This window comes from Elephantulus edwardii, unplaced genomic scaffold, assembly GCF_000299155.1.
Source record: "Elephantulus edwardii isolate Elephantulus edwardi_28Jun2011 unplaced genomic scaffold, EleEdw1.0 scaffold00292, whole genome shotgun sequence".
In the NCBI taxonomy this organism is placed as follows: Eukaryota; Metazoa; Chordata; class Mammalia; order Macroscelidea; family Macroscelididae; genus Elephantulus; species Elephantulus edwardii.
The window spans coordinates 1,707,449-1,731,278 of record NW_006400042.1 but is presented as its reverse complement, the minus strand read 5'-3'; the positions used below and the strand labels follow the sequence as shown (position 1 = coordinate 1,731,278).

At 38.3% G+C, this 23,830-nt stretch overlaps 2 protein-coding genes across 2 annotated transcripts in view; one reads left to right on the top strand and one right to left on the bottom strand.

The window, feature by feature from the left end:
* Window positions 1–7,227, top strand: part of ECM2 (extracellular matrix protein 2, female organ and adipocyte specific) — an 83,418-nt gene extending 76,191 nt beyond the window's left edge. Inside the window, exon 9 of the mRNA XM_006900726.1 lies at window positions 7,059–7,227. Coding sequence (XP_006900788.1) covers window positions 7,059–7,227 — 169 coding nt within the window. The remainder of the gene's footprint in view (window positions 1–7,058) is intronic.
* Window positions 1–23,830, bottom strand: part of CENPP (centromere protein P) — a 565,831-nt gene that overhangs the window by 230,252 nt on the left and 311,749 nt on the right. The gene's annotated exons all lie outside the window — the stretch shown is intronic.

Here is a 23,830-nt window from a genome sequence, read left to right as displayed (position 1 = left end):
TTCCATGCACATTGGAAAAGAAGGTATATTGTGCTTTTGGGGGGTGCATAAGCCTATAAATATCCATGAGATCGAGTTGGTCAATTGTGTGGTTTAATTCTTGAGCATCTTTGTTGCGATTCTTTTTGGTAGTCCTATCTTTTCTTGAAAAGGGTGTACTGAAGTCTCCAAGTACAATACTAGTGCTTCTTATACATTGTTGGTGGGATTGTAAAATGGTACAACCATTCTCCAAAGTAGTTTGTTGTTTCTTCAAAAACTTGAACATTGAAACTCAATATGACCCAGCTTTTCCACTTTTTGGAATATACCCCAAGGAAATTAGAACTGAATGAGACACAGAGATTTGTACATTAATGTTCATAGCAGCATTATTCACCATCTCAAGAAGATGGAAACATTTGAAATACTGACTGGATTGAGAAATAGGGGTACATTCACATACTGGAATATTATGCAGCACTCAGGAGCAACGGTTTTGAAAAATGCTACATAACTTGGGAGAGGCTGGAGAGCATTATGCTGAGTGAACTAATGCAGTCTCATAAGGACAAATATTGCATAAAGCCATTATGGTAAAAATAGAAAAATAACTAGTAAAACATGTACAGAAACTTAAAGGGGTGAAGATAGGTAGAGGTAAAGCTACCAGGCTGCACAGTTTAGAGGATGGGGGGGAGTAAGGAAATAGAAGGATCTGGGTGAAAACACAGGATAATGATGAGCAAGGCCCAATGGTGATTAATTTTATAAAACGTAAAGCACGAGAATGATTGTATGAAACACAATGTTAATGAAGACTTGTTTGTGTACAACACAAGGTATATAAGTTTTGTAAGCAAACCAATTTTTAAAAAGTAAAATAGAATGTTTATGAATGATTGTATAGAAACCAATGCAAATGACAGATTGTATAAAACAATCTATATGACTGAAACATAAGGTAAAGGAATTATTATATGAAAACAACAAAAAAATTTAAAAAAAGAAAAGGAATGATCCATGCATCAGGCAAATCAGCCACAAAGACCTCTTCAGAGAGTTAAAAAGCAAAGACATCCTTTTTGAAGGATATGATGAACGTGACTCAAGTCATGGTATTTTCAGTTATCTCATACACAAGGTAAATTTGGACAACAAATAAGGAAGACTAAAGAAGAACAAATGTCTTTAAATTATGGTGCTAGTAGCGATTATTAAATATACCAGAGACTTCCAGAAAAATTAACAATTCTGTCTTGGAAGAAATGCAGTAAGAATACTCATGGCTTCTAAGCAAACATGGATGAATGTTGTGATGTGCTTAGATCACGTCCGCCCAGTCCCTGGAGAAGGATACGACATTGGTAAAGTAGAGGGTTAATAAAAGGGGGGAAGACCCTCAACAATTTGATTGACAAAGTGGCTACAACAACTGACTCAAACATAGCAATAAATATGGGGACAAGTGAAAACTAATGTGCTGTTCTGTTGTACACAGGCACTGCTGTGGCTTGAGCCAAGTGTACCTTACAGCAATAAAAAGAAAAATAAAAATAAAATAAAGAGCTGGTGCTCTGAACTGTGACTTCCAGGCTTCTAAACCGAGTGAATACATTTCAGCTTGTTAAAACCATCCACTTTATAACCATTTCTGTTATAACAGCACTAGATCGTTTAAGTCCATCACTGTATTTCCTGCAAAAATTTCACTGTAGAAGTTGTTGCTATCTCCAAAGACTTTGTAGAATTTAGTTTCTAAAATCTTTGATGGATATACTTCACAGGTCTTTTTATGCATCCCATTGCAGTCCATCAGGGGCACACCATGGTTGCTTGTCTCTGCGGGGACTCTAAAATTCATATAGGGGTTTAGGGGTCTCAGTCTGATGTCACCACTATAAAATTTTCCATCAGTCATTCAATCAGTGTTTTCATTTCCTGACCATGACTACTTGAATATATTTCTCATTAAGGATTTCCATTTTTGTCATTCATTCCAAAGTTACTAGCTAGGAGTACTGTATAAAAAAGTTTGGCTTATTCCTTGGAACTATTTAGTTACAATTAAAAGCAGGATAAATTCTCAATTTTTCCTTTAAACTATCAGAGTAAGGAGTTGATTCCTAAGTGTTTCTCATTAGTTGTTTTATTTTGGGTGTTTTTGCTCCCTTTTCTTGAAAAATTAATATGAAAGTTTTTACTCTCCCATTGTGTTTCAATCAATTGCTACCAAATTTGTTATCATGGTTAACTGTCTCATCTTCCACCAGCAGTAGTCTGAATTGGCTTTCTGTGCCCTTTGATAATGTTCTCACTGGTCTAGGACAGATGATTTGCTTCTTCCAGCACAAAAACACAATGCAGACTCAGACTCATTTTTATGTGTGTTTTCTTGCTACCGCAGACATGTAATCAGTCTTCTTGTAAAGAGTCTAGTTTTATTGGGTAGCAGTATGTACCCAATAAATACAGTCTCACGTGTGGTCATTTCAGTAATTCTAGGCCTTTTCAGTAGACCGCCAGGAAGCTTGTATTTTAAAAATGAAAAAAAGTTCATGTAGCATTTCCAATAAAAATTTAACATTTACTTAATTTCATTTGTTTGAAACTTGTTTCTTACAGTGAAATTCTACATTCTAAATTATTTTAATTTCTTTTACTCTTACATAAAAGAATTTCAAAATAATACTGTCATTGTTATTACAATAAAAGCACTTAGATAAGTGGGTCTGGGGAGGCGATTTGGTAACTCTCTGTTTTCCTAATGATAAGTTATACTAAATGGGTGCAGCTGAAATACAGTGGATCTTGACATAATTCTTTTAATCTGTACTGTTATGTTAAGGGAGCTCTCGTGGGCGAGTGGTAAGAGGCTGCACTGCCAATCTGAACGCAAGCAGTCTAAATCCAGCAGCTTTCTGTGGGAGAAAGATGGGCAGTCTCTTTCCACCTTTCTTGCCTCTGAAACCCACTGGGCCATCAGTATGAGTTGGATTGACTTGATGATACACAACAATATAATATTAACAATTGAATGTCCAGATAAAGTCATTTGTTTTCATTTTAAAGAACCGTTTTTATATTTTGAATTAAAATTTTGTATTAGTTATGCGATTCCTAAGTAAAAATTACATTAACAGTAATGAGAGAAGTCCTATCCCTTCAACTCACTCAATCTCCTACCATAAAGGGTAAAATTTTAATTAACTTCCAATTCATTTTTTCAGTATTTCTTTTTGCTAATACAAGCAAATACACACACACACATACACACATATATATTAACATTTCATAGTCACCCACCACAATTTATTATATAAGAGGATCTTTCTCCCTCTTTATATATATATAGATGGGTGAATACAGTGTATGTGCAATTTTTTTTTTCAATTCTTTGGTCTTTCAAATTGTTATTTTCAATACCGCATCTTATGAGTACATAGAGATCTCCCTCATTTTATTCCCAGTTAGTAGGATTTCTTTATATAAATGCTGCACATTTTATTCAGACATTTCCTTACTAATATATTCTTATATCAGGCCATTTTGTATGTTGTTGTTATGTGCCGTCGAGTCGCTTGCGACTCATAGCGACCCTATGTACAACAGTCCTAAACTCCGCTCTGTCCTGTACCAATCTCACTGTCTCTGACACTCCCATCCCAATTATCCCAGTCACTGAATCAACCCACCTCATAGAGGGCCTTCCTCTACTGCACTGTCCCTCCACCCTCCCAAGCATGATGTCCCTCTCCAAGGACCGGTCTCTCCTCACAACATGTCCAAAGTATGTTAGAGCCTCAGAATTCTTGCCTCCAAGGAGCCACCTGGTTTAACCCTCCTAGCAGTCCATGGTATTCTCAATACTCTACTCCAGCACCAAAGCTCAAAGGCATCAATTCTCCTTCTATCCTCCTTGGTCATTGTCCAACTCTCTGATGCATAACAAGTGATTGGGAAGACCAAAGCCTGTATCAGACGCACCTTAGTCTCCAGAGAGACACCATTGCTCTTCAGTACTTTGGAGAGGTCCCTAACAGCAGACTTTCCCATGGCAATGTGCCTTTTAATTTTCTGGCTGCTAGTGCCAAGACTGTTGACTATGGAGCCAAGCAAACTAAAGCTGTGTACAATCTCAAATCTCTTCACCATCCATCCTGATGCTGTCAATTGGTCCAGTGGTGAGAATCTTTGTCTTCTTGACATTGAGGCTCAATCCATATTGTAGGCTGCAGTCCTTGACACTCTGCAGCAGGCGCTTCAGGTCCTCTTCAGTTTCAGCAAGCAGGGTTGTGTCATCCGCATAACGCAGATTGTTGATAAATCGTCCACCAGTCTTGACCCCACATTTCTCCTCATAGAGCTCAGCTTCCCGGATAATCTGTTCTGCATATAGGTTGAAAAGGTATGGAGATAGGATGCATCCCTGGCGTACGCCCTTCCCAATTTTGAACCATGCAGTGTTCCCTTGCTCTGTTCTGACGACTGCCTCCTGGTCCAAGTATAAGTTTCCCATTAGAACGATCAAGTGTTCTGGGGTTCCCATTATTCTCAGAGTCAGCCATAGTTATGATCTACACAGTCAAATGCCTTTGCATAGTCAATGAAACACAGACATTCCTCTGGTATTCCCTGCTTTCAGCCAAGATCCATCTAACATCAGCTACAATATCTCTAGTACCACGACCCCTTCTAAACCCAGCCTGGACTTCTGGTAGTTCTCTGTTGATGTGCTGTTCCAATCGTTTTTTTATAATCTTCAGTAAAATCTTGCTTGCATGTGAAATCAGTGAAGATTGTTCTGTAGTTTCCACATTCTGTTGGGTCACCTTTCTTTGGGATAGGAACAAATATCGATCTCTTACAGTCAGTTGGCCAAGTGGTCGTTCTCCAGATTTCTTGGCACAACTTGGTGAGCACGTCCAGGGCAGAATCTGTTAAATGAGATATGTCAATTGGTATACACTTCGATAATATTTCCTCTTCCATAACATTTCCTCTTCCATAACTTCATCAGAATATGTTAATGAATTTTTAGATTTTTGTTGTTGTTGGGTGCGAGCAGTTGTAATTTCTATTTCTCTTCTTATTAATAAATTTGAACATCTTTTCATGTTTACAGAACATATTTGTGTGGACATTTTTTTCCTGTGTAACTGGTATTTTGGCTTATTTTTCTTTCCCTCCAAGATTTTTGGAGGTCTTTGTATATTAACCTTCTATTTATATTGTTGTTATGTGCTGTCAAGTCACCTGTGACTCAGAGTGACCCTTTGTATAAAAGCCCTAAACTCTCCTCTATACTATGCCAATCTTATTGTCTCTGACATACCAACCGCCATTACCACAGTTACTGAGTCAATCCATCTCATTGAGGATCTTCCTCTCCTGCACTGTCCCTCTAGCCTCCCAAGCATGGTGTCCCTCTCCAAGGACTAGACCCTCCTTGCAACATGTCCAAAGTGTGTCAGACGAAGCTTCTGAATCTTTGCCTCCAAGGCACAGCCTGATTTAACCCTCTCCAGGATGAACCTGTTTGTTCTCTTTGCAGTCTATGGTATATTCAATACTCTTCTCCAATACCACAGCTCAAAGGCATCAATTCTCTTTCTATCATCCCTAGTCATTGTCCAACTCTCTGATGCAAAGCAAATAATTGCAAAGACCATGGCCTGTATCATGTGCACCTAAGTCTCCATATTGATATCACTGCTCTTCAATTCTTTAGAGAGGTCTCTCTCAGCAGACTTTCCCAACACAATACGTCTTTTAATTTCCTGGCTGCTGGTGCCAAGAATGTTGATTGTGGAGCCAAGCAAACTAAAGCTGCTTACAATCTCAATCTCTTCATCATCCTTCATGATGCTACCAATTGGTACAGTGGTGAGAATTTGTTTTCTTGATACTGAGCTTCAATCCATATTGAAGGCTGTAGTCCTTAACCTTTTGCAGCAAGTGCTTCAGGTCCTCCTCAGTTTCAGCAAGCAGTGTTGTGTCATCTGCATAACGCAGACTGACAATGAGTCTTCCTCCAATCCTGATGCCACATTTCCCCTCATAAAACCCACCTCCTGGGTATCTGTACCGCATATAGATTGAAAAAAGCATCTTCATATTTTTATTTATGGTTTTTCTTATTATGTACTGTCAAATAGCCTGTGAAAGAGCCCTAAACCCTGCTCTATCCCTTGCCAATCTTATTGTCTCTAACACAGCTATCCCCATTATCCCAGTGACTGAATCAATCCATCTTATGAGGGTCTTCCTCTCCTGTGCTGTCCCTCCATCCTCCCAATCATGATGTCCCTCTCCAAGGACTGATCCCGCCTTGCAACATATTGAAAGTATGTCAGACGAAGCTTCAGAATGCTTGCCTCCAAGAAGCAGCCTGGCTTCACCCTCTCAGGGACAAACCTGTTTATTATTTACGGTACATGTGCAAATATTTTCTCCACAGGTCACCATTTATATTATAGCTTTGTGCATTTATGGTGTTTTCAAATCTACAATTGAATTTACAAACCTTGCGTTCAGTGCTTCTCAAATACAAAATCTTCCTCCATAACACCACTATTGTTGTTGTAGTTATGTATCCTAGAGTTGTCTGCAACTCATAGCAATGCTTTGTACATTAGCTCTGAACCCTGTCCTATCCTATGAAAATCTCATTGTCTCTAACAGACCTAATCCCAGTCACTGAGTCAATCCATCTCATCCTGGGACTTCCTCTCCCGCACTTGCCCTCCACCCTTTCAAGCATAATGTCCTTCTCCAAGGACTGGTCTCTTAGCCACAGGCCCAAAGTCAGCGAGATGGAGCTTCAAAATCTTTGCCTCCAGGGAGCAGAATGGTTTCATTACCCCTATAACTATGCTTTATTCCATTACTTTTATGCCTTTATTTATTTTAAATGTTGATGAATGATATATCAGAAATTTAGTTGATACTTGATATACAAATCCAAATGTATTTTAAAAGCAAAAAAAAGTTTATTAAGCTAACATAAAATTCAATTCTATTTATAAAAGCAGGTTATCTTTGAACCATTGGTGACTTTTCTGAACATTTCTTTTTAGGAATATTAATCCAGAGCAAATCTGCAAAGCTGAAGAAGATGATGACTCAACTCTGGAGCATCTTCATTTTGAAAATAATTACATTAAAATAAGAGAACTATCACCCTATACGTTTTCATGCATAAGATCATATTCAAGTATTGTTCTTAAACCACAGAAAATTAAGTAATTAAAAATACTTCCTTGTCATTTATAAAATGAATTTATGTATCTGTTTTAAGATTTGTCATGACTAAAATTAAAATCGTTTTCATATTACATTATCATTATGATAGTCTGCCTGATTCACCAGTCCACAGATGTGCAAACAAAACTTTTTCTTCAATGTATTTTATAAAGGTAAAAACAAAATTTGGTTTCCCATCTCTAGAACTTCTCACAGTCTATGTACTTGAGTGTGTCAGAGATGGTGAGGTTGGCACAGAATAAGATAGGGATCAGATTTGTTGTTCATAGGGTTATTATACATTATACTTGACTCAATGGCATAACAACAACAAACTCTAGGAAGAATTTAAGAAATCATAAAGTTTTTCTCACAAGCATAGTATGCTGAGCTTACTGAGATAGGCAAAGAAAATCTGCAAAACACATACACACAGTTTCATAATTAACCTCAGCATTGTTATTAGGAGAGAACTTTCTAAGACCTTTTGAAGTTATGTATTTATGTTATAGTATATGATAAAGAGAAGGGGTGGGGAAAACAACAAATAGAATTGATCAGTGTTTGTCTTTTCTATTATGTGCTGTTAAAACAATAATTTATTCATTTTCTATAAGACCTTGTGCTATAATTACTGACAGAAATATACATAAGTATTGGTTTAGCTTTAATTCTTCATATTGATTCCCTATGAGAAATTAACCTATTATAGTTTGAAACTATTATAGCTAGTTTCTAGGTTAGGATCTATGTATTATGGTAAATGGGAAGCTGGGAGAAGTGGACATGTGTTATTTGTGAATAATTTTTGTCTAATATTCTTTAAAAACTTAATAAAACACTATTTATGAAATATAGGTTATAGTTGGTATGTGTCCACAGGTGGACTTGTTAAAATACAAGGCTCTATGAACAAAGACTAGACAAGGATGCCCGTTGTGCCACTTCTATTCAATACTGTACTGGAAGTACTTGCTAGCAATATAACAAGAGAAGGAAATAAAAGGCATCTGGATCGGCAAAGATATGGTTAAAACTGTTGCTATAAGCAGATGACATGATAGTGTATGCAGAAAAATAGTGTACTCAACAAAAAAACTGTTAGAGCTAGTAGACCAACTTAATAGAGAGGCAGGACACAAGGTCAATTTAAAAAAAAAATAATCAGTGGGATTCTTTTACAGTAACAAAGAAAACTCAGAGAAGTAAATCAGGAAAGCACTACCATTTACAATAGCCAACTACAAATTGAGATACTTAAGAATAAACTTATTATGCGCACATGGTCCTAACTCACATGTGGAGCCCCCTCTGGTGAAGGGTGAGAGAGCTCAGCCTCACGTGGCCACATTCAGTTGTTCAGGTTCATTAGCCAGAGTTACGTTTTAGGATTACTTGTACTCAGTAACAAAAATAATTTTCTTCTTTCTTCTTTCTTTTTCCTTTTTCTCTTTTCCTTTTCTCCCCTTTCTGTTGTTGCAGAAATATGTGCATTTGATTTTCTGTGTCCTTAAGTACTGCCTAAAGATAAAGCAAATTTTAAACTGGCAATTATGAAGAAGAAATCTTTTAGCTCTGAAGAATTTAGTAGCCCTTACTAGATTAGGGAGGCCTTACAGACTGACTTGACTTAAAGAGGACACGTCACTCACTGTCAGTGTGGTGTGGGCTTTATTTGCTTAAATACCTTAATTTGTATAGTGTGTCTCACTTGAAATTGCTTTGTATACATTTTGTAAAAATATTTATAAAATGTTTTGTAAAAAAAATAGAATAAAGACATAAAAGACCTGTACAGAGAAAACTACAAAACATTTCTGCTATACACAATAAAAGACCTAAAAAAAATGGGAAAATGTTCCCTGTTCATGGATAAGAAGACTCAATATAGTAAAAATGACACTTTACCAAAAGCAATCTACATGTTTAAAACAATCTCAATACAGATACCAAATTTCTTTTTCAAGGAGATACAAAAGGCAATGGCAAGTATATTTGGAGGGGAACACCTTGAATAAACAAAGCATTTCTGAAAAACGAGAATGAAGTAGGAGGCACTCCCTGATCACAAAAACTACTACACAGCTGTAATAACCGAAAAAGCATGGTGCTGATACAATGACAGGAACATAGACCAATGGAATAGAAATGAGAACCCAGAAATTAATCCCTCTATCGATGGTTAACTGATACTCAACAAGGAAACAAAACCTATCAGATGGGGAAATGACAATCTCTTCAACAAATGGTGCTGGCAAAACTGGACTATTATCTGCAGAAAGCTGAAAGAGAATTTTTATCTCACACCATATACAAAAATCAACTCAATGTGGATCATAGATCTGGGAGTATATCCCAAAAACCATAAAGATCATAAGAGGCTAAGTAGGACCAATCTTAGAAGGCCTAGCACATGGTATAGATAGGTTGACAAATACAGCCAGAAATATACAATCTGGAGAAGATAAGGTTGATGAATGGGACCTTCTAAAGATTAAATTCCTGTGTGCATCAAAAACATTTTCCAACAGAGCGAAAAGAAAACCTACTGACAGAGAGAAAACAATACTATTTCAGACAAGGGTCTCATTTCAAAAGTTTATAGAATCCCACAGGGCCTCCACAAGAAAAAGATTGATAACACAATTACAAAATGGAAAAAAATACTTTTTACAGAGGAAGATATTCAGATGGCCAATAGACACATGGAGAAAGGCTCAAAATCTTTGGCAATTATAGAAGTGCAAATAAAAAACACAATGCAATGAGATACCATTTCACCTCAGTAGCAGTGGCTAAGTTTAACAAGACAGCAAGTAATAAATGTTGGAGAGGATGTGGAGAGATAGGAACTCTTATACATTCTTGGTGGAATTTTAAAATAGTGCAACTTTGGGAAGCAGTTTGGCATTTCTTCAAAAAGCTGAACACAGAAATTCCATGTGATCCAGCTATTCCACTGCTCAGAATATACCCCAGGAAAATGAGAACTGAGACACAAACCAAGATTTGTACACCAATGTTCATACAGTGTTATTCAACATAGCAAGAACATGGAAACAGCCTAAATAGCCAACCACAACAGAATGGATTAAGAAAATGTGGTACATTCACAAGATGGAATACTATGCACCATGCAGGAGCAATGATTTTGAAAATTACTACCTAACTTGGGAGTGAGTGGAGTGCATTATGAACAAACTCAATCCCATAAGACAAATACTGTGTAAGACCATTATTGTAGAAATACAAAGATCACTAGTAAAACATATATGAGGATCCAAGCAGGGACGGTAGGAGCAGAGGAGTGAGGATGAGCGGGGTGGTGGTGGGGGAGTAATCCTAGAATCACACAATTTGATGGGTAGGAGGAGTGGGGAAAGGAAATGGGAACAACCAGTGTGACAACAATGTGTACAAACTTTGCAGGAAAACCAGTATAAAAGAAAATTTAAAAAAAATAATAATACAAGGTTTAAGGTCTAAAACCAAACCAAAAAAAGTGCTTCCGAGACTACTTAGACTTGTGGGTTTCCACGGCAGTAAAAGCAATTGGACGGCCTATCTTTCTCTCATAAAGCAGGTGATAGACTTGAACCACTAACCTTTGGTCATTAGCACAACACACAATGCACTATACCAAAAGAGCTCCTTTGTCCTTGACTATGACTTTAATATGTAATGTTGTTGCTGTTGTTATGTGCCATTGGGTTGAAAACCCTCTAGTGGGTTTTCAGAGGAAGTATAAAGCTGGACAATGACCAGAGATGATAGAAAGATAATTGATCCCTTTGAGCTATGGTACTGGAGAAGAATAATGAATATATCATAGACTGCCAGGAGAACAAACAAGTTCATCCTACAAAAAAAGGGTGAAACCAGGCTGCTCTTTGGAGGCAAGGATTTGTCTGACATATTTTGAGCAAGTTATAAGGAGGGACCAGTCCTTGGAGAGGGACATCATTCTCAGAAGAGAGGAGAGACAGTGCAAGAGAGGAAGAACAGTACGAGATGGGCTGATTCTGTAACTGGGTTAACGAGGGTAGATCTGTCAGAGACAATAAAGTTACCACAAGATAGAGCAGGGTTCAGGGCTGTTGCAAATGACTTAATGGCACATATCAATAACATATTGCATAAGAGATTACCTATCTTTCTCTTGTGAAACATTTCGTATATCAGAACTGCCTGCCTCTGGATTGATAGTACAACTCCTTACCCTTTAGGCCACCACAGCTCTGCTGTGCATGAAAAGTTACAACGGAAATTAAATTCTTTTTCCTCCATTAATGACAATCAGTAATTCCCTTCCCTAAATTTGTTCAATATATTCTTTATTCTGATTAATATAATATGAACCTATTGCATTTTTATATGCTGTTGTTGTTAGGTTCTGTTGAGGTGACTACAACTCCTAGTGATGCTATGAACAAACCTGAACCCTGCCCTATACTGTGTCATGCTCATCACCTCTGACACATTTGAGCCCACTGGCACAATCACCATGTCAATTTATCTTGCTGAAAAGTCTAGGTAATGGTCTTCGCAATTACTTTCCATGCATCAGAAAGCTGAACAATGAATAAGGATGGCAGAAGAAGAATTGAGACCTTTGAGTTGTGGAGAAAAGTACTGAACATACCAAGGACTGCCAAAAGGTTAAACAGGTCTGTCATGGAGAGAGTGAAGACAAGTTGCTCCTTGGAGGAAAGAATTTTGAAGCTCTGTCTCATATATTTTGGGTATGTTACCAGGAGGGACCAGTCCTTGTAGAAAGACATCATGGTTAGTAGAGGGACAGTGCAGGAGAGAAAGACCCTGGATGAGATGAGTTGACACAGTAACTGAGATAATTGGGGTAGAAAGTGAGACAGGCTCAGGATAGGGCAGTGTTCAGAGCTATTGTATATAGGCTTGTTGTGAGTCACACTCAACAGCACATAAAAAACAACAACAGCAATGATGTTTTATCTTTGTATTGTTACAAAAGACACACATAGAAATTAAGTGAATTTCTTTAATCTGTGTCAGCTTTGTGTTTTCATAAAACACAAAGTCCTCTATCCTTCAGGTTAAGATGAAAAATACCTTGCGCTCAAGTTAGCATTCAAAGCTAATCTACTGCTGGTTTCTCTGGTTTCAAAATGAGGAGGACGGCCCATCTTTCTCTCAAGAATCCTCTGGTCAATTTGTACCTCTAAAAGAAACATAACCTCTGAGTTAGCAGAGAACTTCATATGGACTATGCCATCAGAGCTCCCTATATTTTAGGTGGTTGTTGATGTTGTTGTGTAGTGTCAGGTTGCAAGAGACCTATAGCTGACCCTCCAATGGGTTTTCAAAGGCCATTAACTCCATGGGAGGAAACTGCTCATCTTTCTCCTGTGGGGCAGCTGGTGTGTTTGAGTTTTGGATCTCTGCCTTAGCAGTACTATTCCACATAGCTCTCTATACTGTAGGCAGGTGTTAAGTGCCATTGAGTGGCTTGTGACTCATAGTAACCCTATGCTCTGAACTCTGTCCTATCCTGAGCCAGTCTCACTGTCTCAGATACACCTACCTCAATAATCCCAGTTACTAAGTCACTCCATCTCATCCTGGGTCTTCTTCTCCTGTGCTGTCCCTCCACCCTTCCAAGAATGATGTCTTTCTCCAAGTACTGATCCCTCCTAGCAACATGTCCAAAGTATGTAAGAAGGAGCTTCAAAATCCTTGCCTCAAAAGAGCAATTTGGCTTCACCTTCTCCAGGACAGACCTGTTTGTTCTACTAGCAGTCCACGGAATGTTCAATACTCTTCTCTAGCATCACAACTCCAAGGCATCTAATCAGTAGTCCTTCTTATATCCTAGGAATCTTTTGGTCTAACTTCACAAGATTGCTGGTATTGAGAATTAGAAAAGAATGTAAAGCATTTTGGAAATAAACAAAGTACAATTATTAATACTAAAACTTTGCATAAAATAAAACAAGCATATTCAAATAAAATTTCCTACAGGAGGAGATTGACCCTCCTTCTCCAGCAGAGCATCTGGTGGGTTTGAATTGCATACCTATGGGATTACAGGGCAGCTTCTTGCCATGAATATCTTTTGAAGTGTGGAAATTTTATTTACATCACTTGAACCAATGCTAGTTTGAAACCTTCATATCTAGACATCTGAGATGTCTAAGTGTGTGTCTCTTCTTCATATCTGGAAATCTAAGATTAAAATGTGAACAAGAGTAATAACATGAAGATGTTAGGATTAGGGTCAAATCCTTAAAGCAGGTGGCTAAAAACAGAAATGAAATCTGAAAGCCTTAAAGCAGGTGGTTAAAAACAGACTGGAATCTTATTAATAAGTTCAGATTAATAGCCCAAGTCTGTTGTTGTTAAGTGCTGTTGAGCTGACTATTATTTCATAGAGACCCTAAAAAGAATGGATCTGAACCTTGCTCTATCATATGTCATCCTCCCCACCTCTTACGTACTCAAGCCCACTGATATTGTGTCACTCTATCTCACTGAGGGTCTTCCTCTCCTTCACTGGCCCCCTCCTACCAACATGCCCAACCAAGCTTCATTATCCTTGCCTTCAAGGAGCAACAAGGCTACAACTTTTCCAAAATGTACTTGCTTGTGCTTTTCACAAGTAAGAAACATTCAGTTCTCTTCTTCAACATTCCAACCCAAAGGCATCAATTCTTCTCATGTCATTCTTATTCACTGTTCAAGTTTCAAATGCATAGCAAGTAACGAAAAAGGTGATAATTTCAATTAGGTGCACCACAGTTGTAAAACTGACATTATTACTCATCAGCACTTTAAAGAGGGCTCTCACAGCAGAATTTCCCCATGCAGTAAATATTTTGATCTCCTGGTTGTTGGTGCCAAGGGTGTTGAATGGAGATCTAAGCAAGATGAAATCATTGACAATTTCATCTCTTCTCCATCTATCACAGTGTAGTGAGTTGGCCTGGTAGTGAGGATTTCTGTTTGATGTTGCAGTGTAAATAACATTCAGGCTGTAGTGTTTGATCTTCACTATCAGGAAGCAGGGTTGTGTCATGCACAAAAACGAGATTGTTTATAAGTCTTCCTGCAATCCTAATGACACATTCTTCTTCACAGAGTCCAGCTTCTCGAATTATTTGCTCAGCATACGGATTGAACAGGTATAGAGAAAGGCTCTGATACCTTTCCTGATTTTAAACCTCATACATTGTCCACATACATTGTCTCACAAACTTTGGGCATGTTGCTAAGAGTCTTTGGAAAAGTAACAACATTAGCAGAACTGATCACAAGGTAACTCTACCTATAGTTAATAAAACCTTTGTGCATTAAGTCTTGCAAGGATATAAACTCACTGATCTAAGTTACTTATAGTAATATAAGCATTAAACAAATTAGTGGCAAGGAAGACTCACATTAATTAAGGATACACCAATAGAATTAGTATACTGTGACAACCCACAGGCTGACAACTGAACTATTTCATCACTCACACATTATTCTTAATTTTTTTTCATCCCACATGCTTATATAAAGAAGTACAATGATAAAGAGATCAGAGAAATTATAGCCTAATACTTTGGAAACAGGAGTGGCATCCACTTCCTAAACAACATATCTCTGAAACTCTATGAACTTTGATAAACAACAGTAGTTATAGAAAGGCTTCAGGCCTTTTGTTCATAGGATCACTGTGAGTCACCCTTGACTTGATGGCAATCAAAAACATTGGCAGTTAAGGGAGTCTTGGTGTCCTAGTTCATATTTACCCAACAACCTAAAGGTGGGGTTCTGGTAGTTCAAATGCACCAGAGGTTCTTTTGCAGAAAGATGGTCCATCTCCTCCCTGGCCATTTACAACTCAGCAAAATGCATTGATAATCACTGGTGATTGGAGTAAGAAAGAAAGCTGAGAAAAATAAGAAGGATCACTAGCTGAAAGTGTATGGCCTTGGAGTATAACTGAGGGAATGTAAAATTATTTACTTGTAAACTTTCATTCAACTCATAACTTTAAAAAAAATGGCCTTGGTGATAGAAATGGTGCCATAGCAATTACATGATAGATAAAACTTCCAAATACGTTTCTTAACAAGATAATTGAACTTATCAGATAGTGTACACACAGAAATCAAAATGACTGAATCTGTGGAAATAAATAATAGAAAAGTTCATTATTATCAACAGAACAAGACCAGGGCCTGAATGTGGAACACACAGTTGCTCATAAGCAAGTCCAAGTTGAATCCCAAAAATAACTGAATTAATTTCAAGAAATTAAAGTACAAACTTGAGCATATTTCTACCTGAATGTAGAAATCATCATAAGAACAAATGTGATGCACTGAAAACTAATGATCAAAGATCAGGAAAGTTGTGAGACATCACATATGGAGAGAAAGTAAAAGTTCTTAAAATGTCAGTAAAGAAAGACTAAAATACCTGTCAAAAGAGAATCTGAAACTTTGTTTTGAACATGTTGTTGTTGTTGTTATGTTGTTATCGAATCACTTGCAACTCATAGTGATCCTACGTACAACAGCCCTGAAACCCGCTCTATCCTGCGTCAACTTTGTTGTCTCTGACACACCTACCCTCATTACCTCAATCACTGAATGTTTTGAGCATCGAAAGGCTAAAAAAAATGCAAGAAATAACTAAATAACTTAATAGAAAAAAATTTTATTAAAAAAACTTTAATAGAAGATTTTAAGGGTGGCTAGAAAAGACAAAGTATAATGAAATGTGTAAAGATCTGGAGTTAAAAAACCAAAAATGAAGACTATGCTCAACATTTCTCCACCTTAAAGAACGCAAGGAAACATTTAAGTTTTGATTTGCAATACTAAAAGATTCTATGGATAAACATTAATGCAAGCAGCAACAACAACAAAATGAATACACAGATTTTTTTACTTTTTACTATATCAAAAAGAACTTCTTAACATTCAAAATGTAGGCAAAAAGCAAGGGTTCAGAAATGGCTGGAATTTCAATTGAGTTCTTTCAACAAACACACAATACTGGAAGTGCTCACTCATTTTAGGCCAAATTTAAAAGATAATACCCCAGATAATCAATACGAAAAGATTCATATTTGTATACAACCTATCAAAAGATGCTCCAACACAATGTGAAAATTATCAGATATTATTAATGGCACATGCAAGTAAAATTTTACTAAAGGTTATTTAAAAATAATTTCTGGAATTGACCAGGAAGTGTCAGAAATTCAAGCCAAATTCTAAAACATGCATGGAATAAAGGTCATCAATGTTGATGTCAGATAAATCCTGACTAAAACAAAAGAATACCAGAAAAATATTCCTTGTAGTTTATAACTATGCAAACTATTCATTTATGTATATCATATTGTTGTTGTTATGTGCCGTCGAGTCGCCTCTGACTCATAGCGACCCTATGTACAACAGCCCTAAACTCCGCTCTGTCCTGTGCCAATCGCACTGTCTCTGACACTCCCATCCCAATTATCCCAATCACTGAATCAATCCACCTCATAGAGGGCCTTCCTCTCCTGCGCTGTCCCTCCACCCTCCCAAGCATGATGTCCCTCTCTAAGGACCGGTCTCTCCTCACAACATGTCCAAAGTATGTTAGACAGAGCCTCAGAATCCTTGCCTCCAAGGAGCCACCCGGTTTAACCCTTTCCAGGACAAATCTGTTTGTTTTCCTAGCAGTCCATGGTATTCTCAATACTCTTCTCCAGCACCACAGCTCAAAGGCATCAATTCTCCTTCTATCCTCCTTGGTCATTGTCCAACTCTCTGATGCATAACAGGTGATTGCAAAGACCATGGCCTGTATCAGACGCACCTTAGTCTCCAAAGAGATTGCTCTTCAGTACTTTGGAGAGGTCCCTAACAGCAGACTTTCCCATCGCAATGCGCTTTTAATTTCCTGGCTGCTGGTGCCAAGACTGTTGACTATGGAGCCAAGCAAACTAAAGCTGTGTACAATCTCAGTCTCTTCACCATCCATCCTGGTGCTGCCAATTGGTCCAGTGATGAGAATCTTTGTCTTCTTGACATTGAAGGTGTACAACAGAACACATTTAGAAATGTATATCATAACAATGAAAAATGATGAAGAGAGTAGAGATTGTAGCATATTTAATCGACCTCCTTTGGAATCTCCATATAGACCAATTAGAAACAGGAGTGGCATCCACCTCCTAAACAATCTGCCTTTGGAAACTCTATGAACTTTGATAAATGACAATAGTTATAGAAAGGTTTGAAGACTTTTGTTCATAGGGTCATTATGAGTCATGCTCAACTTGACGGGTTGAGGTCATATGACCTTCTACAGGTCATAAACCAAGAGGCAGTCATTTGAATAAAATGAAGGAATATAACATAGCAATATTAAAATCAGGAAAGGTATTTGTAAGGATTGGATATTTTTTGCCTTATTTTTTCAGTCTATGTTGTTGTTGTTGTTATGTGCTGTCAAGTCATCTGCGACTCATAGTAACTATGTACAACAGCCCTAAACTCTGCCCTATCCTGTGCCAATTTCATCATCTCTGACACACCTACTCCCATTACCCCAGTCACTGAATCAATCCATCTCATTGAGGGTCTTCCTCTCCTGCGATTCAATCTATAGTGAGCACATAATCTGAAATTGTGGACTATACGATTAGAGTTAAACTTATTAGCAATCTGTGTTATGCAGATGGTACAACCTTACTTGCCACAAGTAAATAGAGCTTGACACATTTGTTGTTATGTGCCGTCGGTAACCTGTGACTCAGCAATCCTGAGAACACTGCTCTATCCTGAACCAATCTCATAGTTTCTCACAGACCTAAACACTTTGCTCCAGTCACTGAAACAATTAATCTCATCCTTGGTCTTCCTCTCCTGTGCTGTCCCTCCATCCTTCCAAGCATGATTTTATTCTCCAAGGACTCGTCCCTCCAGGCCACGTGCCCAAAGTGAGTGAGACAGAGCTTCAAAATCCTTGCCTCCAGCGAGTAGCTTGGTTTTACGCTTTTTAGGACTTACCTATTTGTTCTCCTGGAGGTCCACAGAGTGTTCAAAATTCTTCTCCAGCACTACAACTCAAAAGGATAAATTCTTCTGTCATACTTAGTCACTGTCCAGCTCTCTGATGCATACCAAGTAATTGCAAAGACCATGGCCTGGATCAGGTGCAAGTTAGTCTCTAGACTGACATCATTGCTTTTCAGCACTCTGCAGATGTTCTTGACAGCAGATTTTCCCAATGCAATTCCTCTTCTGATTTCCTGGTCGTTTGTGCCAAGAGTGTTCACTGTAGAGCTGAGCAAGCTGAAATTGTTAATAACCTCTATCTCTTCCCCATATATCAGGATGCTGCTAATTAGCCAAGTGGTAAGAAGCTTTGTTTTCTTGATGTTAAGCTTCTTCAATCCATATTGAAGGCTGCAGTCCTTGAATTTCTGGAGCAAGCACTTCAGGTCCTCTGCAGTTTCAGGAAGCAGGGTTGTGTCATCTGCTTAACAAAGGTTATTGATGATTCCTCCTCCAATCCTGATGTCATATTCGTCCTCAGAAAGTCCAGCCTCCAAATGATGTTTTGCATATAGATTGAAAAGATATAGAGATAGGATGCATCCTTGGTGCACACCTTTTCTGATCCTGAATCATGGAGTTTTCCCTGCTCCGTTATGGTCCAAGTGTAGGTTTCCATGAGCACAATTAAGAGTTCTGGGATTTTAATTTTTCTCAAAGTTAGCCAAAATTTGTTGTGCTCCACACAGTAAAATGCCATTCCACAGTCAAGGAAACACAGATACACATTCCTCTCCTGCTCTCTGCTTTCAGCTAAGATCCAGCTAACATTGGCTCTGATGTCCTTAGTACCAAGACCTCTTCTAAACTCAGCCTGTACATGTTGCCGTTCTCTGTTGATGTACTGTTCCAGTTGTTTTGGGATCATTTGCAGCAGGATCTTGCCTGCAAGAGGTATTAATGATACAGTTTAATAATTTCTACACTCTGTCAGGTTACCTTTTTTGTGGAATGGGAATAAATATGGATCTCCCCCAGTTGGCCAGGGAGGTGTCCCCCATATTTCTTGGCACAACCTGGTGAGCTTCTGGTTATGTCAATTGGTATTTCATCAATTCCTGGGACCTTTTTTTTTGCCAATTGCTTCAGAGCAGCTTGAACTTCCTCCTTTATCATCAGGCTCTCAAATGTATGTTGTCTCATTAAATTCTTCTCTGTCCCCCAATTCTTTTTGGTATAGTGACTCTGTGTACTCCTTTCATTTTCTTTGGACACACTTAGCAATTAAAAAGAAAAGATACACAAATGATGACTATACATATGGACCTCACCTGATGGCCTACAAGGAATCAGATTGATCACATCTGTGGGAAAAATCATTGGGAAGCTCAGTATCACCTGTGAAAACTATGTGAAGTGCTGATTGTGAGTCAGATCATCGACTACTTGTATGCAAGTTCAAACTTAAGCTAAAGACAATCATATGAAATTTACAAACTCTGATTTTTAGTCTACCTCTTCCAAATTAAAGACCATTTAAAAAAAAAAAAGAAGACCATCTCAAGAACAGGTTTGAGGCCTTGAATCTAATGAGCAAAGACCAGATGAGCTATGAGAAGATATCAAGAGTTTCATCCTTGAGGAATGCAAAAGAGTCATTACAAAGATGAAGAAGAAAAGGCTTATGTCAGAAGAGACTCTGAATATTGCACTAGAGCATCAAGAAACCAAAGCAGAAGGAAGAAATCAAGATTTTAAGGACTTTAACAGAAGATATCAAAGAGCAGCATGGGAAGACAAAGCAAAGTATTATAATGAAATGTATAAAGAGCTTGAGTTGGAAAATCAAAAGAGACAAACTCACTCAGAATTTCTTAAGCTTGAATAAACCAAAGAACAAATTCAAGCCTTGAGTTGCAATACTTAAGGTTGCTCTGGGAAGAATGTTTAATGATCCAAGAAGAATCAAAAGAATATGAAAGGAATACACAAGAGTCACTATATCAAAATGAATTGGCTGGTGGCCCAATGGCAAGAAGCTGCACTGAAATTCTAGAGGTGCCTGGTTCAAATCCACCAGATGCTCTGCTGGAGAAGGAGGGGCAATGTCCTCCTTTACCACCAGTCGGATCCGATTTGATGGTACACACATAAAAAATAATAATAATTTTTAAAAAACGAATTGATTGACAGAAAAATTTCATAAAACAACATATGATCAAGAGCCTATGGTGATGAAGGAGGAAGTTCAAGCTGCTCTAAAGGAAATGACAAAAAAACAAGGTTCCAGGAATTTATGGCAAACTAACTGATATATTTCAACAGATGCTATGCTGGAAGTACTCACCAGGTTGTACATGGCCAGCTGACTGGAGGAGATCCATATTTCTTACCATTAAAAAAAAAAGTGACCTGACAGAGTGTGGAAATTATTGAACAGTATTTTTAAAATGACATGCAAGCAAGATCCTGCTGAAAATGATCCAAAAAACACTGGAACAACACATCAACAGAGAACTGTCAGATGTGCAGGCGAGGTTTAGAAGAGGCCGTGGCACTAGCACATTACAGCCAATGTTAGACGGATCTTAACTGAAAGCAGACAGTAGGAGAGGAATGTCTGTCTGTGTTTCATTGACTATGCAAGGGCATTTTACTGTGTGGATCACATCAAATTGTGTCTTACTCTGAGAAGAACAGGAATCCCAAAACACTTGACCATGCTTATGCAAAACCTATACTTAAACCAGGAGGCAGTTATCAGAATAGAGCAAGGAAACTCTGTATGGTTCAAAATTAGGAAAGGTAAACACCAGGGATGCATTCTATCTCCATAGCTTTTCAATCTATATGTGGAACAGATCTTCAGGGAGGCTGAGCTCTATGAGGAGGATCGTGGCATCAGGATTGGAGGAAGATTCATCAACAACTCTGCTTGCTGAAACTAAGTAGGACATGAGGTACAAGCTGCAGAAGTTCAAGGTCTGTAGCCATCAATATGAACAGAAGCTCAACATCAAGAAAATAAAAATTCTCACTACTGGGCCAATTGGCAGCATTCTGACAGCTAAAGAAGAGACTGAAATTATTAACAATTTCAGCTTGCTTGGTTTCACAATCAACACTTGGCACTAGCAGTCAGGAAATCAAAAGATGAATGGTATTTAGAAAATCTGCTGTCAGGGGCCTCTCCAGAATGCTGAAGAGCAAGGATGTCAGTCTAGAGACTAAAGTGCACCTGATCTAGGCCATGGTCTTAGCTTTTCTTAATATGCATCAGATAGCTGGACAATGGCCAAGTATGACTAAAGAATTGTTGCCTTTGAATCGTGGTGCTGGAGAAAAGTTCTGACCATGGACTACCAAGAGAACTAATGGGTCTGTCCTGGAGAGGGTGAAACCAAGCTGCTCCCTGGAGGCAAGGACTTTGAGACTCTGTCTCACATACTTTGATCATGTAGTCAGGAGAAGCCAATCTTTAAGAGAAGGATATCATGCCTGAAAGGGAGGAGGTACAGTGCAGGAGAGAAGGCCCCAAATGAGATGGGCTGAAACCGAAACCGGGGTAATGAGGGGAAGTGCGTCAGAAACAATGTGATTGGCTGAAGATAAGGCAGAATTCAGAGCTATTGCACATAGGGTTATTATGAGTCACAAGCAACTTGATGGCACATAACAATAACAGGCAAAACAATGCTGTAGATCGTCCAAAATTGGCTAGAACTACACTGACAGAGAACTGACAGAAGTTCAGGCTCCATTTAGAAGGATCCTCATTGAAAGCAGAGAATACCAGAAGAATTTCTGTTTGTGCTTTATTGACTATACAAGGGCATTTGGCAGAATGGACCATAACACATTATAGCTAACACTGAGAAGAATGGTAATGATTTAATTGTGCTAATGTGAAACCTATACCTAGACCAAGAAGGTGTTGTGCAAAAAGAGCAAGGAACTACCTACCCTAAAGAACAGAGCTGCCACCCAAATAGATATATGCACACCCATGTTTATTAGTGTGTTGTTTACAATAGCAAAGAGATGGAAACAACCCAAGTGCCCATCAACAAATGAATGGGTAGAGAAACTGTGGTATATTCACACAATGGAATACTATGCAGCACTGAAAAACAAGGAACTCATGAAATATTCTACAAAATGGGTGACCCTGGAGCACATTATGCTGAGTGAAATATTTCAGTCACAAAAGGACAAATACATATGAAAAGAGTCCAGAATAAGAGCTGCAAAATAGAGTGGCTGAGAAGGCGGCGGGGGCAGGGAAATGACTGTGTAACAATGAAAGAATTTTTTTTCCAAAGAAAAAAGTGAACTGGGGGAGGAGAGGCAAGGAGAAAAATCAGCAACAATGAATTAATAGAGATCCAAGTTCTTTATAAACTTACAATAAAATCTAAAAAAAAAAAAAGAAAAAGACAAATACTGCATAATGCCACTGTTATAAAATAGGACTGGCATGGTAGTTGGGAGTAACTAAGAGGGAATAAATAATGTACACTGTATGGAAACAATGAGGGAAATAGCTGCTTAAAGCGAATTTGTTGTTGTTGATTGCCGTTGAGTCAAGCATGGCTCATAGTGACTCTATGAACACAAGACCTGAAGCCTTTCTATACCTGACGCCTTTCTATAACTATGGTTATTTCTCCAAGTTCATAGAGTTTCCAGAGGCATGTGGTTTAGGAAGTGGATGCCACTCTTGCTTTCAAACCTATCTTAAACTGGGAGCTCCATCAAACACTGCCCATTATGGGCAACTGTTATGGCATTTGACACACCCACCACACCCCGTCAATGGCTGAAGTTTCAGCATCACAGCAAAACCAGATTACCTCAGTACAGCAAATTGACAGAAGAGTACTGTAAAACTTAGAAGAAAGTTCCTCCAAACTATAATAACACTAGGCACTCTGGCTTCACCAACTTTTAAATACAAGGGAGATGTGTGTGTGTGTGTGTGTGTGTGTGTGTGTGTGTGTGTGTGTGTGTACACACTATATATACAACTCATAGCAACCCCATGAACAAAAGACATGAATCCTGTTCTGTAACTATTATCGTTTCTCTATGTTCATCGAGCTTCATTTGGATTAGGAAGTGGATGCCACTCCTGCTTCCAAACCTGAATCAATCAGTTTCATGGGAGCTCCACCAAGCACTGCCCATGATGGGTAGCCATTGTGGTGTTTGACACACCTAACCCTAAGGAGGAGTCCAAATAACATTTTCCCCCTTCTTCTTCTAGTAAGCATCTGGAACACAAAAAACTCTGCAGAGAGAATGAATGAATGGCCTAGTGTCTTCCTCCAGTCTGTCCTCCAAATCCAGGACAGTGCTAAGCATGGGGAGGGGGAATATATGATTAGGTATTATTTGCATGACAACAGTCTAGAATAAGAGCTGCATAGTAAAGTGAACTTTGGTGGGGGGGATTGTACAACAATGAAAGAAATTTTTTTTTTCAAAGGGAAATGTGAACTGGGTTGGGTGGGGTGGGCAGGAAGGAAATTGTGTGACAATGAATGAATGGAAATCCAAGTTCTCTATAAACGTTCATTTTAAAAAAACAA